Raw genomic sequence first — 15,883 nt, 5'->3', positions numbered from 1 at the left:
TTGTTGATCTTTTCAAAGAACCAGTTCCTGGTGTCACTGATCTGTTCTATTTTTTTAGTTTATATTTTGTTTATTTCTTATGTAATCTTATTTCCTTCTGGTTTTGGGCTTTGTTTTTCTTTTTCTAGCTTTATTTGTTTATTTGAGGTAGAGAGAGAGAGGCAGAGACAGAAGTAGAGGGAGACTGATAGACTTCCAGGGTTCCCCTAATGTATAATTGTCCTTTTTCTTTCCCTCTTGCAACCTTTGAGATTCCTTATCACTTTTTCTTTTTTTTTGCCTTTAATTATGTGTCCTGGTGTGGACCTCCTTGGGTTGATTTTGTTGAGGCTTCTCTGTGCCTCTTGGATCTGGATTTCTGCTTCCTTCCCCAGATTTGGGAAGTTTTCACCTATTTCCTCAAATTTTCTGCCCCCTTTTCTCTCTCCTCTTTCTGGGATCCATATAATGTGAATCTTATTATGCTTGATGGTGTCACTGAGGTTCCCTAGTCTATTTTCATTTTGTATTTTTTTTCTCTTTCTCTTCTGTTCAGTCAGATTGCTTTCCATTACTCTGTCCTCCAGGTCACTGATCCATTTCTCTGTTTTCTCTAGTCTACTATTTATTCTATCTGGTGTATTTTTAATTTTGGCTATTGTTTCTTCATCTGATTGATTCTTTGTTTTCTGTCTGAGTTGAGGGTCTCATTGAGGTCCTCCACTCTTAAGTCCACTGAGTATTTTTGTGACCCTTATTTTAAATTCTTTATCAGACATATAGACTAACTATCTCCTTACATTTAGCTCTCTGGTTGTGATTTTGTCCTGCTGTTTTGTTTGGACAGATTCTACTCCTCATTTTATGTAACTCTGTGCCTCTTTCTAGGTATTAGAAAGTCAGCTATGTTTCATGCTCTTGAAAGCCATGGGCTTTTGAAGAAGAGGTTCTGTAGTCCCTTGCAGTGTGATGTTCCCTGTTCACCAGAACCTGGTGCTTCAGGGTTGTCTCCTATGTGTGTTGCATACACTCTTCTATTGTAGCTGAGCTGCATTTACCTTTATGTGACTTGTCTGCAGTGTCTCTTTGTTGTGAGCAGCATTTAGTACCTGTGTGGTTAATAGGCCATTCTGGGATCACCTTGTGCCTGAGTTGAGTCAGACCAGCTGTTTGCCAGAGCTAAGGTGGCACCCAACTTCAGTGTGCTTTCCTTGTGTTGTCCTCTGAGCAGTTTTTATTGGTGGGTAGGGCTGCAGTCAGATCAGATGTCTGCCCCCAGCACCTTACTGGGGTTCCAGTCAGTCTGGTGCACGTGGTTATCTTTCCCTCTTCCTGGGTTAGGAGTCACTTCGGAGTTGTACTGGTCCCTGTTAGGACTGTGCCAGGCTTGTGGCACTGCCTTAGGTATTCTCCGGCCAAGGGTATGTTGGAAAGCACAGGTGCATGGGGGAATGTGTGGGCGTGCGTGTGGTGGCAGCAGTGTCCTCACTGGTCCACTTCGGAGTGCACCGGCAGCTGCCTGGGAGAATTTCTGCTGAGGCTGATAGGGATGGAGGGGGCAGGTCTACAGAAGCCCACAGGGAGCACGCACACCGTATCAAGCTAGGTGGAAAGTGTTCAGGTTGCACTGGTTCCTGTAGGTGTCTGCGTATTTAGGTAGGGAGTGGAGGAAGGAAATGGCACCTGCCAGCTCTTTCACTCTCGAAGTCTCTCAAGGATTCCTGCCCACAGGGTCTGAGAGTAGCAAATACATGTCCACCCCCTATATCCCAGGCATTTTTTAAAAAAGTGCTGCTTCTAGGGGCACCTGGCTCTGGCTCAGGGATTTTTCAAATCCCATGTTGGGTGTAAACATTACTTAAAAATTTAAAAAAAACTGCTACTATGTTGTCTCAGTGGGGCTGTTATTTGTGCTATCTCTTTAAGGGTGGGGACTCTGTGTTTTGTGGCCCTCCAGCTCTCCTAGAGCCAAGCTGCTGATTTTAAAGTTCCAGATGTTAAGCCCCATGTTTATTAGGACTTCCAAAGTTAGTCCCCTTTGGTTTTCAAAGCCAAATATTATGGGTATCTGTATTCCAGGAGCCTGGTGTGCAAGGTTCTGTTTCTCTCCCCTCCCTGTGCCTGTGACATCCTTCTCTCCCATGGACAGTCCTGTGGGTCTTTTAGCTCCTGACTGCATTTCCACCCTCCCTACGCTCTGGGGAGGGGGGGGCTTTTCTCTGTATGTAGCTATGGAGAGTCTATTCTTCCAATCTTTGGGTTGTTTTCTGGGTGTTTACACTGATGTGGATATTATCTAGTAATATCCGTGGAACAAGGCGAGCTTAGGGTCCTCCCCATACTTTTCCCCAGAATCAAGTAAGCTTTTCTTAATGAAAAACTTATTATATTTAAATTAACCAAACCCAATATTAAATGTCACCTTTTCATTCCTTACAAATATAGAAGCATTTATAAATTAGATACCTATGCTTCCTCTTGTTTTGGAAGTCTTCATTTTAAGAAAGATAGCCCTTAGTTTTAACTGTTGCTTGAACAGAATTTTTTAGTGTTGAATGAGATTTTTTTTTTCTGTTTGTTATATTTTGCTGATTGCATGTATTCCAGATCTTTTTACGTAGAATATTGTTAGCACGAGAGAGACTGATTTGTACTCAAGGACATGACCCTAAGCTCGCCATTGGGTAGAAGAGGCCACCTGTGAAATGATAAACAACATTTTTCTTATCCAGGCAACTGGATGTGGGGCTGCTTCCAAAAATGTTTCTACAGCAGAAGTGTCATCAACACAGATTTTCAAATTCGGTATCATGTGTCCTATTATCTGCTTCATTGCATTTGTAAATTGCTTGTGTTAAAAAGCCATAAGCACAATTTGGCAGGCCTGTTTCCCACATATTAAAACAGTTAAAATGTACCTTTAAGGGATACAAAATAATGATTTGAAAGCCAACATTCCCAACTAGCAAGTGTTTAGGGAATGCCTTAGCTGCCCCAAACAGATTTGCAGTTAATTTTTAAGTGTCAGTGCAAGCAGTTGGTCTAATCACATTTTCTCCTTGACAGAGGGCTTTTTAATGGCTGCAACTTCTGACTCAACCCTAGAGCACAACAGGAACATGCTTTGCAAATGTTGAAAATGCGAGATAATACTAGATAATAATGCTTGCTCCTGGTACTTCAGTAATCTACATTTCCTTGATAGGAGCGAAAGGATAATTTGCCCAAAGTTTTTTTTTTTTTTTTTTTACCCATCTCTTACCAGTCTTTGCTTATCTGCTATGAATGACCCAAATAGGAGTGTTTTACAAATAACTTTTCTTTCTCTTACTTACACACACACACACACACACACACACACACACACACACGAATATACCAGCTTTGCTTAAAGTGGTCTTTTAAAGTTACTTCCAAAACAGAAAATTAAGGGGAATAGATAATTGATCTAGATTTGTGTTGATGTCATTTAGTTTTATTCACCAATGCAACCTAGACACTTTAATTCTAGAGGCTATGCTCTTAACCACCATACTACACTGACTCTATTTAATGAAGAAGATAAGGATTCTTTAAGTAATAAAGGTTACTAAAGGAGGGTGCAGACCAGAACCCCATGATATTCTCCTAAAGCTTTTCTCTCTCTCTCTCTCTCTCTCTCCTCTTCTCCTCCTAAATTCACTTACACAGAGTTGGGCTTAAAACAGCAAGCGCCAGAGAAGTCAGTGGAAATTGGGTATTCTTTTGCAACCAAAAACCATGAATAATCTAATAGCTTCAGTCTTAACCCTGTGAGACTGAGTATGTGTTCACTGCAGTGTCATTGTTTACATTCAGTGGTTGTTTGCAAAAGTAACCTCTAAGTACCCACTAAAGACAGGGACACATTTTTATGCCAACAGATACCTATTAATATAGGCTTGTTTTTTTCCCCCCTTCAGTTAGTGCTTGTCCTATAGAGTAAATAAAATGTCAGACAGTATCTCATTCTTTGGGATTTTTTTTTTGGCCAGGAAGACTTCAAATGATTTGATGGATCTTTTAAAAGAGATGTACTTATTAGTAAATATCCATTAATATTGCATGTAGCATTTTTAGATGTAATAAATTACGTCAGTTTTCCAGAATGATGAGAGCTCTTCATATAAAGTAAGGGGATGTTGCCAATTATGGAACTACAATTAAGCAAGGAAACACCAAGATGAGTAACACCAAATATGTGGTGACCTTGAGTTTTTCTAGGAAAATTTGAAGAGGAAGAGAACAGAGCCTCTGCTGTGGATTGTATGCTGGCACCGACAACCGTGTTATGCTAAAACCATCTCTCTGTAGTTCGTTATAGAGAATAAGAATCTGTCTCTCTGCATCTGGAACCATGAGTCAGCCTATGTATCCACACTGCTTTCCTTTTCCTTCCCAGAACCCATCATGCCCCACCCCTCACGAGGCCTTTGTCCATGTGTCCATTTGATGGAAGCCTCATTGTCTTGTCCCTCCATTCATTTTTTTTTTTTTTTTCCTTTGGTCTCAGCTCCTGCATTACTTCTTCACAGACCTCCTCCCTGGCCTCTCTCATTTGGTCATTGACGTCTGTGAATCCCTCTCTGTATCATTTTTACCCCTTTTGCAATGCTTATCAGAATTGAAATTTCATGTTTGTTTGTGCAATTTATTCATCAAGATATCCCCCCCCCCCCCTTAGACTCTAGGCTCTGGAAGAACAAGGGCCCTTATCTACCTGGGGTCTAGCATAGTGCTGACACATAGTAGACATTCAAAAATATTTATAGAATGAATGAAGAAAAGAATGAATAAGTTTCTGTCCTCATTTCCAACTACTTCTTTACCTTAAAAAATCCATTTTCCAATATGAATAAAAACCTTAAACAGGTTATGAATAGTGACAGACCAACGTTGTCTAGAATAACTAGAAAAAGTAAAGGAAGCAGCACAGAGTCAGTCTTGCTCATAAAGAAAACAACAAAGATGTGAAAAGGTTATTTTCTTGGATATTTGGTGGTTTTTCCATTTTCTTTCAATTCTTTGTCTATTTTTTTGACAAATCTTTCTTAAAAGTATGCATTTTTCCTCTTTTACTTCCTACCCCCACTCCTCCCATTTCAGACTCTGAAATTCAGATGGTATGTCTTTCTGCTCTTTTGCTGCCCTGTGTGGCAGTAAATTCTGACAAGAGGATCTGAAATCTTATGCCTCTGGTTATTCTGTTTACTTTTTTGTTTTTAATGAAATCTTAAATGTCTTGTTGAAGAGACATTTGGATAGGTTGGTCACTTGTTAAGAATACAGGCTGGGTATTTTTCTTTCTCTCTTCTGGGTTCCTTCTCTACTTGCTCTTCACTCTGCTCTGTCCCCTAAGAAACTAGCCTATAACCTTATAGGGATTACATCAACAGGCTCTTGCAGTATGGCTTGGCCAGTGGGAGGTATCAATGATAGATGGGAAGGTGGGAGAGTGAGTTTGCAAAATATTCTTCTGGCTCTCTTGCTGGTGAGTCCCCTCAGGTTAGCTATACCACTCTCTCTAAGGCTTCAAGTCTTATCAGTTAGCTTTTTCCATTTGGCTTCTCTTTCTGGATTTGGGTAAACTCTTGCCCCTTTGCCACTTTAGTCATGGAGGTGAAAAACAGCTCCCAATTGTTGCTAGCCTCTGGGTTCTGCATCAGCTCTTGTTTACCATAACCCTACCTATACTTTTATAAATATTTCCTGAACTCCCTACAGTTTTTGTGTGCGTATAACATGTGTTTCCTGCTAGAATCTTGCTGTATTCTAAAAATAAATAACAACCCGACCTTGAAAGGTATTACTTCCTAAGTAGTACTTTAAATGGATCTTCTGTGGGGTATTCCACTATTCCATAAGGCTGGCTGATTCAGAGTTGGGTTATCCATTGCTGGCAAATTTGTCACATAAGCATTAGTAGGAGCCAAGCCAACCTTTGTGAATAAAACTCCATGTTATCAAAATTCCCACCTAACCTTCATCCCTGTGGTCATGATTACTTTTTCACAAAATCATTTGAGTGCCTTAACATTGAATCATCGAGAGATACCTCTGCAAAAGGGTCTTTACTAAGTAACCATATGAAACATCAATATCTTCATAGTCCAGGTCCATTTGGAGTTCAGTCTTTCTAATTGTTTCTCAAACTTCCTTGCCACTGATTGTCTGATGTTTTTCTTTTTTTGTTTTTATTTTCAAGTTCATGATAACATGGCCAAATTGTTGGCTTCTGTTTATGAATAAATGATTCAGGTCATCTCTTCTTCCAGTCAAAGTAGATAATCAGGAATATTTCCCCTGACCCGTGCCAACAGATTCTGTTTAGCCATCTATAAATCTAGTTTAATCTTTTTCTTTCCCAGTCAACTATCCTAAGGCCCCTTTCGTGAGCCATAGGTACATGTTAAGACAGCACCTCAGGAATCAACACACTATTATTGTAAGCCATCTTTTTATGTAACTTTCTTGTACCTTCATGACCTTTTCAAGCACTGTATGAATAGATCACTTCTACTCAATAATGGAGTGCTGCTGGGCTTGATGAATCTGATAACATTTAGTTTATGATGGGCTTCTTATATCCTTGAGTAATCATTCAGGGTCCGGGAGCAACTTCTCAAAAGAATAATTATTTGCTTGAAACCACATGAGTTTTCTCCAAAACCCTAGGGACCACCAGCTGTGATTCTCTAAAAAGGATTTTCCATAGATCCTATACAGCATCCTGTTCTGAAAGATACTTTTTGCACCATTGAGGACATTATGCCATAATAGACCTGCTGGTAGACCTACAGATCTATCTAATACAGTAGTCTGGATTACCTTGAAAAGCATTCTATTTCTCTGAGCTCAAAACTGGCAGGCAATTCGAGTTGTGCCTCATTCTTAACAGAGAATGCAAGTTGCAGCAACTTGTCTTTCACTTTGGAGGAGATCTCTCTACTGGATTCCTCAGGTCTGTATTAGAAGACTCTTGCATTTTCCTGAGATTTATTTCCCATCCATTAGCATACATAAGTCTTTTGGAGGCATCAAGATTACATGCTTTCCGATATTCTCCAGATTTTATCTTCAGGATGCCATCAATATAAGGAATTTGTGTGGTCTCCTGTGGAGTAAGGATATTGTCAAAACCCTGCAGACTAAATGGTGGCAAAGAGCTAGGAAGTCATATGACCTTGAAGGAAGCTGGTGGGGATGCAGTACTATCTCTGTCAGATGAAAGCAGATTCCCTTGGTGTTTTCTGCTTATTGGGAAAGGGGGAAAATTTTTGTCAGATCAACTGCTGTATCCAAGGTGGTAGAGGCCACTTTTATTTGTTCTGGTAGAGAAACTACAACTTGAAGAGCAGATAAAATTAAGGTCATGACTTGGTTAAGCTAAAAGATAATTCATTATCATTCTTCAGAAGCCATCGTGTCTTTGCACTGGGCAATTAGTATAAAATATAGTTTCCTTAGGGAGAATGTATTAGTTGTGAAATATTATGCTAAATATGAATGTGTTCATCTCTATATCCTCAGACTCTTTATGTGTCTACCACAAGTAAGGCCCAATGAATGAATGACTAAATGGATAGAGTGATGATAATTGACAATTGGTTAGGCTCTAGGGAATATCTAAATCAAGTTGAGGACTCTGTGTATTAAATCTTAGAGTGAAGAAACAGAAATTACTAAAATCCTAGCAATTATAGCTGTGAGTTAAAGAGAATAACAAATAGAAAAGAGGATTTAATTATTAATATTTAGATTAGAGAAGAGAAAGATGATTTAACTGAATCCTTCAAGTGTATAAAATATTTTTAAAAGCTGTATATAGTAATTAGTTCTTTATTGCTACACAGCAAATTACTCCAAAAATTGACAACATAAGGCAACAAATGTTTTTTGTTTCACAGTTTCTGTGGTTAAGAGTTGGGAACAGCTCAGCCAGGTGGCTCTGGGTCTGAGTTCATGACTTCATGAGGTTGCAGTCAAGATTTAAGCCAAAGCCATGGTCAGCTGAAGGCTTGACTGTGGAGGAGCCACCTTCAAGATAGGCTCACTTACACGAACGTTGGCAAGAAGCTTCAGTTCTCACCAACTGCTGACAGTTATGTGGGGTTTTCTATAGGACTTTGAGTATCTCCAGCCCTAGAGCAAGTGATCGAAAGGAGGGCAAAGAAGAAGCTATAATGCCCTTTATGACCTACTTTTGGAAGTCACCCAAATGTAATTTGCCACATTCTATTCCTTAGAAGCAAGTCATTAAGTCTAGTCCATACTGAAGGGATGGGGAATTATGTACCACCTCTAGAAGGTGCATATAATTTATTAACATATTTGAAAGTCACCATGGATGGTAATTAGCTGAATAAAAGTAAATGGCATTAAATTATAAGGAAGAACTCCATAATAGCATATCCACTGCCTCTGTCCCTGTCCCATATATATATATATATATATATATATATATATATATATATATATGATTTTCTTGAGATTTTTAAGAGTGTGAGTGAACATATAAATCAGTGGATCTCAATTGAAGCATTACCACTGCCTAAGGAGTCTTTCAAAAAAAAAAAATTTGAGTTGACATTTTGGTTGTCCTAGTGTTTGAGGGGGAGTACTACTGGCATTTAGTGGATGGGAGCCAGGAAAGATAGATGTTTGCAATATCTGGGACAGTTCTGTACAACTAAGACTTGTCTCACTTCCTGACTGACTTTTCCATGTCCCACTCCTGTAGATGACAACTCAGTTTTAATTATTTGAATCTAGAAAGTCTGTTTTAAAATGACCAATGTTATTTTTGCATGGTTTCAATGAATAACAAGGAAATTTGAAGAGTGTACTTTTTTGTTAGTATTCACTAAAATTTGTTTACTTAAAATCATATCCTTGACAACACACTTGTACTATTTTTCCTATATAATACACTTATATCTTCTTGCAGTTATAGCTGTTACGTTCATGGATTCTTTCTATAGGTGCATACACCTGACTTAATTTATGGTCTTTCTGGTTTAGTCACTTGTATTTGCATATTGATATGCATTTAATTATAAACCATTTAATTATAAACTATTTCTCTTATTTATATTACATGAGGACATGTTGATATTTTAAAAGAAATTATGTACATGGGTAAGTTATGTTGTCTGTATTCAAGATTATAAAAGGAGTATGGCAAAATATTTATTATAAAATGAATGTAGGGCAGCCCCGGTGGCCCAGCAGTTTCACACCGCCTTCAGCCCAGGGTGTGATCCTGGAGACCAGGATCGAGTCCCACGTCTGGTTCCCAGCATGGAGCCTACTTCTCCTTCTGCCTGTGTCTCTGCCTCTCTCTCTCTGTGTCTCTCATGAATAAATAAATAAAATCTTAAAAAAAATTATGTATTAGGTATGATGAGGTTAGAGAAGGACTGACCCACAGATCTGAAGTTATGCCCCCAGAGTGGGAGAGGTAGAGGGAGAGAGAGGAATCTTGAACAGGCTCCCTGCCAAGACAGATCCTGATGTGGAGCTCAATCTCATGACCCCAAGATCATGAGCTGAACTGAAATAGAGTTGGACATAACTGAATGAGCCATCCAGGTGCCCCCAACAAATCTATGAGGTTATGGCACTACTAATCACCTTATATGACAAGTGTTAGACATTTGTGGGGAAATATTCTAGAGCAGATCTATCCAGGAGGAACGAAATGTGAGTCACATGTCATGTCAAATTTTCCAGTAGCCATAGTTAAGATAATAAAGAGACAAGTAAAATTAATTTTAATAATATATTTTATTTAACTATAGCTATATCAAGTATGATCAATATAAAAATTATTGAAATTTTTACATCTTTTTTTTTTCCCTGCATACTGTCTTTAAAATCTGATGTATATTTTGCACTTATAACCTGTCTCAGTTCAGGTAAGCCACATTAAAGTGCTTGGTGGACACAAATGGCTAATGGCCACCATAATGGACAGTACATTCCTGGAAGTGCCATGAAAAGAGAAATTCTGAGAAAAGGAGTAAAACGTGATTAGTCCCTTGATTTATTAACAGATAAAATGCTGTTGCTGCACATCTCCCTCCTCCTCTTCTTTTTTTTTTTTTTTTTCTTTCCTGTCACATTCCTCCAGTGGAGGTGTGGCAAGATAGGGACTTGATGGAGAAGGTAAAGGAAAGGAGATACCCTTGACTGAGGTGGTTTGGTTGAACTGGCCCTCGCAGCTATCGGCTCCAAGATCTGGTGTTCTCGCTCAAGCACAGGTGGTCTGCAACACAACTGCCAGAGTCTGCTGAGAGGTGTAGCAGCCACTTTGTAATCACAGCCACCTGCCACAATTCAAAACTACAGAACCAAGGAAGAGCATTCTTCCCTTGACAATTAAATCTGACTCTTTCTCCTTTGTCCCCAGGCACCAGATCCCTTCCAACCAGATACTTGCCCTCTCCTGCCAAGTACAAAATTTTTTGTTTCAAATGACAAAGGCATCAAAATTACCTGTGTCCTCTCCTTTTCCTATCATATGTGTCCAACATACTGCTGATCCTCAGGTAGCTAATATCCATGTTGTTTCCCACTGTTAACAAGCTCATTCCTCATGTACCCTCTAGCAGGCAGCATTACAGCTTTTTAGCCCAGTGGTTAAAGCTTGAGCTTTACACACAGCAACATGCCAAAGTTCAAGCCCTGTTTATGCCACTGAAGAACTGTGATTTTGAGAAGTGACTAAAACTCTGAGGGGCACTTAGATGGCTCAGCAGGTTAAGCATCTGATTTTTTTTTTTTTTTAAGATTTTATTTGAGAGAGAGTGCGTGGAAAAGAAAGCATGAACGGGGGTGGGGAGGAGAGGGAGAAGCAGGCTCCCCTGGGATCATGACCTGAACAGAAGGCAGACACTTAACCAACTGAGCCAACCAGGTGCCCCAGCATCTGACTTTTGATTTTTGGTTCAAGTCACATGTAACCAAGCCTCAGTCCTAGGATTGTCTCTCTCCCTTTCCCTCTGTCCCTCCCCCCATCTCTTGACTGGAGCTCAGGCTGTTTTTTTGTTTTGTTTTGTTTTTGTTTTTGTTTTTTTTATCTATAAAATTTGGGTGAAAATAATATCTACCTCATAGGATGATTGTGAGACTCCAATGAGACAATGGATGTAATACATCTAGCAAAGAACTTGACACATTGGGAGTAATTAACACACTGAAGCTGAAATCTAGAATTTCTGAAATCTAGAATTTCTACCCTGCTCTTAGCTACCTGGTCCAAGTCCTAGTCATTTTTCAGCCTTTGTCAGGTCTCACCTTTTCTCCATGGCTTCTGTAAATTTTAAAGATTTTTTTTTTTTTTTAATTATTTGAGAGCGACCGAGCGAGCAAGGGGAGGAGCAGAGGGAAGGAGAACCTCAAGCAGACTCCCCATTGAGCATGGACCCTGACTCAAGCCTCAATCTCAGCACCATGAGATCACGACCTGAGCTGAAATCCAGAGTTGGTGGCTTAGCCAACTGAGCCAGCCAGGCGCCTGCTTCTACAAATTTTGTTGTCTCCTTTTCACATAGTTGAGAAGTCTACCAGTATACTGGTATTGACTTCTAGTACAGGACACATAGTGGCTGTTTAGTAGATTCTTTGGTTAATTGATTGATGAAAAAGGGAGAGAAAACTACAGCAAATTCTGCTAATGTCCCGATCCATGTCCCCTCAGTCCTGAGTTTGCTTACAGTTACGGCAGACTGTTCCACTGTGCCCACCAGCAAGCATGTTCTGTGTGATTCCCTCAGAAGGTCCCCAGCAGGACGGGGTCATCCCTGCCCCCAACAGTATCTCATTTGTTAATATGTCTTTTGTTGGCCTTGCTTCCTTCCCTGTTTCACTCCCACTTAAGCTTCCTAGAATTGTCTCCTAAAGTAACCTACCCATAGCAAAGTCCTCGTCTCAGGGTTTGGTGTCGGGCAAACCTAAATAAGATGGGATCTAACATTACCAAGTCCATATTGCATGCTAAGCACCATGTTAGGCATTCTACTTTATTACCTTCTTTCATATTCTCAACATTCATGTGGGGTTTGGTGGTATCATACCCATTTTGTAGTAACAAATTAGAAAGCCAGGGCACCTCGGTGTCTCAGTGATTGTCTGCCTTTGGCTCAGGTCATGATACCGGGGTCCTGGGATCGAGTCTTGCATCAGGCTCCCCAAAGTGACCCTGCTTCTCCCTCTGCCTGTGTCTCTGCCTCTCTCTCTGAATAAATAAAAAATTTAAAAAAATAGCCCAAACTGAAACAATTAAATAACGTACTCAGGATCATAAATATATTAAGTAGCCAACCTAGCAATCTAAATGCTTCCTCAGGTGCCATTTCCAAATTAATATTTGTATGGAAAGGGAATAAACTATTTCAGGGTAAAGTTAAAAGAACACTATTTCAGAAAATAAGTGAAATTGGACCTTTTAGTTTTAGCAAAAATGTGACTAGAAAAAGATATAAATATAAAAGCAGAATATAATAAAATGGTATCCAGAGACATTGTCCACTGACTGCTTAGCTGACATTTAAATGCTTTCTTTATAGTCTACTTTCTTTATTCTGGGAAATAAAGACAAGAAGATAAGGCAGCAGAGGACTGCCTGAATGAGTCAGATTTTATAAGACTGTATTAGAAGATGAAACCTATTTGGCCTCTATGACATTGAAGAAAGAATGAGACAAAGGAGACTTTTCTGGGCACTTAGATACTAAAAGGAAAGGCTTGGATGGATGAGAAAAATTATTGAGAAAAATTTCTCTTCCATATTAAAATTCTTATTCAGAATTGATTTTTTTTTTTATCTTCCCGAGTCACACAGGCCATGTACATAAGGGTGATTGAATTATTACACGAACTGTCAAATCCAATAAATGTGGGTAAGGAGATAGCTGGGAAAATGTTAAAGGAAGCAAAGGACAAAGAGCTATGTTTTCCATATGCAGAGACAGCGTTATTAGATGACCAATGCATTTTCTAGATTTTTTTAGGAGCTATACTAATCAAACTGAAAAAAATAGAAACATTCAGTTAGAATTAGAGGGTGGTATTTAGCTAATGCATGTTCTTTTCTGTCATTCTGTATTTTACCTGTCAAATTTATGATTCTTGGAAAATAAAGGTGATGAGTTTGTACCAGATAGAGCCCAGCATCTTCCAAGAAAACAGAATCAAGTCTTCAGTTTTTGCAAAGTTTGAGAACACTTGATACTTATACTAAGCTTTGAGGCTATCACCCAAAATATACAGCAAATCTTTATTATCTATTGCCCCTAAAGTTGCTAACGTTTGCCTTTTATACTGTCACATGAAGTCATAAGGACCAATACCTAGACCTTATGACTAATAAGGACTAATACCTAGACCAGGGTATTACAGTTTCATTCGGTTGAATTTGTAAATGGTTTTCACTTACATATAACCCAAAGGATTACATCATAATATTTACTGTAAATTTATTAGCTCTGCTATGAAGTCATTTAGTGTTAAGCCCTAGGAAAAAAAGTGACTTCTAGCCAACCAAGCATTTGTAGTGTGCCCTCTAATTCACATTCTAATAAATGTCATTTTCTAAGTGCATTACCTCAGGTTTTGGCTACAACCCAGATGAGTCCTGAGAGATTAAGAGAAATGTGTTTTCTGACTGATTCATCCATATTTTATTTTACTTTTCATTAAGAAATTACTCTTTGAAGAAAATCAATAATCTCCTGTGACTGAGGGGAGAGGTTAGCGTGTTGCAGTGGTGCATTCTAATTTCTCAAATCAGACTGCTGTTAGTCAGCTGTTGCTGATAGCGTTTTTGTCCTTTCTTGTTCTTGTAGCCTGGATACATGGAGACCCCAGGAGAGTGGCCTATCCTACAGACAGCAAGGGCCACTTCTGTGGCCAGAAGGGCACCTCCAATGAGTGAGTATGGCTGCCTTTCCTTTGTCTGGTTTTACTGTTAAGCTGGAACCTAGAAACTGTAACTGAACCAGCGTGATCTCGCTCCTTGGTGAGTCACAGGTAGAAACTACACCAGGTGAGTTGTCACACAAAGGAAACTTCATTTGCACCAAATAAGTGGATCACAGGAAATAACTTCTAAAGTTGTGACTCCCTGAGCAAAGCTGCATGGGTTCTTCTTATTTAAGGTTAGGATGAATTTTTAGATAGAGAAGCCCTGTCGTGACATGCAGAGGTCCGTATAAGGTCACACATGCACCTTAAGGAAACATGCGTCGTATGTTATGTAAATGAGGCTTGTGCTCCATCATGGGCAGAGATTGAAGTAGTGTAATGAGGTAAAGATGATGAGGTTGGTCGCTCCAGAGATCACTCTGTGGTCCATCTGAAGTGGGTCAGAGGTTTAGTTCAAACTCGGTTTGGGTGGTCTGGGCCACCATCGCTCTTCCTCAGGCAGTCATCACTGCTTGAGGGGTAGTTTCAGTCTCCATCATGGGATGTTATGCCCATAAGTTCCTTTGCCTGAGTTAAGGGATAAGCTGGGAAGAAGAGCTTAAGGAATATGTGGGGCGGATGTTGGTGGGTACAAGCAGGTGAGCCATAATGGCCAGGCTTAGGGTCTAGCTGGTGACAACATCATTTTTACATTAATTGTACTAGACTTCCTAAGAAGATTGGAATTCAGAAAGGAGGCTTACCCTGCCCTTTCTCCTAGAGACCGTTCATAAGGAATCGGGAGATTCCATACTATATGACTTAGGACAAGTTGTCATTGTTATGCAGCATTTTATTAGGATGCATGAAGACTCTGCTTAATAAAAGTATACGCATAATGGATGAGTTGGACGAGTGATTTTTATCAGAAGTCCTATTTTAAAATGCTGTATGAAATGGCTTTTGGAAGGCTGAGCTCTGAGGAGCTAAACACTGCAGTTAGAATCGTTCTTGCCACGGTGCCTACTGACAAATCACTCCACTTTTGAAAGTGTGTGCCACCCAGAAAGTCCTCGGTCAGTGGTAAGCTTTTCAAACCTACTTGGCTGCTGTAGACAATGACTCTGACTAGCTGGAACAAACAAGGGAGGATGTTCTATCAAATTCCCTTCTAATATCAATCATAACAAAAGTCTCCAATTTCTGAAGGCAAGTTTTCTATTTCTTTTCTTTTTTTTTTTTTTTTTTTATGATAGGCACACAGTGAGAGAGAGAGAGAGGCAGAGACACAAGCAGGCTCCATGCACCAGGAGCCCGACGTGGGATTCGATCCCGGGTCTCCAGGATCGCGCCCTGGGCCAAAGGCAGGCGCCAAACCGCTGCGCCACCCAGGGATCCCAGTTTTCTATTTCTTTACCTTAAAAAAACAAAAGCATGAATTCTATATTTTTAGAAAATTTCCTCTCCTTTCTCACTGGTCCATTTCTTGCCATACCTGGGTTTTTACTAGATCTCCTGATTCTTCATAACTAATTCAGTTTCTATAAAAGCTGGTATTGAATGGTTAAAAGACAAAACGGCAGCCCTTACTACCACCAAAAACATAAGGCTCAGAACATTTTCTGTGTGTGTGTGTTTGTGCAAACATTTGTTGTGTTCAGAATGCTGCACACCCATAACTTTGGAGCTGCTTATCCAAGAGATACAAATGAAAAAAAGAGATTCAGGAAAGGTTAATAAAATTCATGGAGTAGAATCGCTACAAATGATCAAGAGAAACTAGAACTTTGGGCAGTAGGGTGTGTGAGGATCAAATCCTTAAACAGATTGAGTTTATGACAGACAAGTAACTCCTACAACAAAAGGTCCTTGTAGTCTATTAGAGACTGGACTAAATCCTCATCGAGAGTGGTAATTCTTGTTTTAAGCTCAGAAAAATCCTAGACATTGCCCACAAAACTTTTATACTACGAAGGACAAA

At 39.6% G+C, this 15,883-nt stretch overlaps 1 protein-coding gene across 1 annotated transcript in view; it reads left to right on the top strand.

The window, feature by feature from the left end:
• Positions 1–15,883, top strand: part of SLC44A5 (solute carrier family 44 member 5) — a 337,526-nt gene that overhangs the window by 247,178 nt on the left and 74,465 nt on the right. Inside the window, exon 5 of the mRNA XM_072834088.1 lies at positions 13,845–13,929. Within this exon, the coding sequence (XP_072690189.1) occupies positions 13,845–13,929 (85 nt within the window). The remainder of the gene's footprint in view (positions 1–13,844; positions 13,930–15,883) is intronic.

This window comes from Canis lupus, chromosome 8, assembly GCF_048164855.1.
Source record: "Canis lupus baileyi chromosome 8, mCanLup2.hap1, whole genome shotgun sequence".
Taxonomy (NCBI): Eukaryota; Metazoa; Chordata; class Mammalia; order Carnivora; family Canidae; genus Canis; species Canis lupus.
This window is presented reverse-complemented; position numbering and strand designations above follow the sequence as displayed.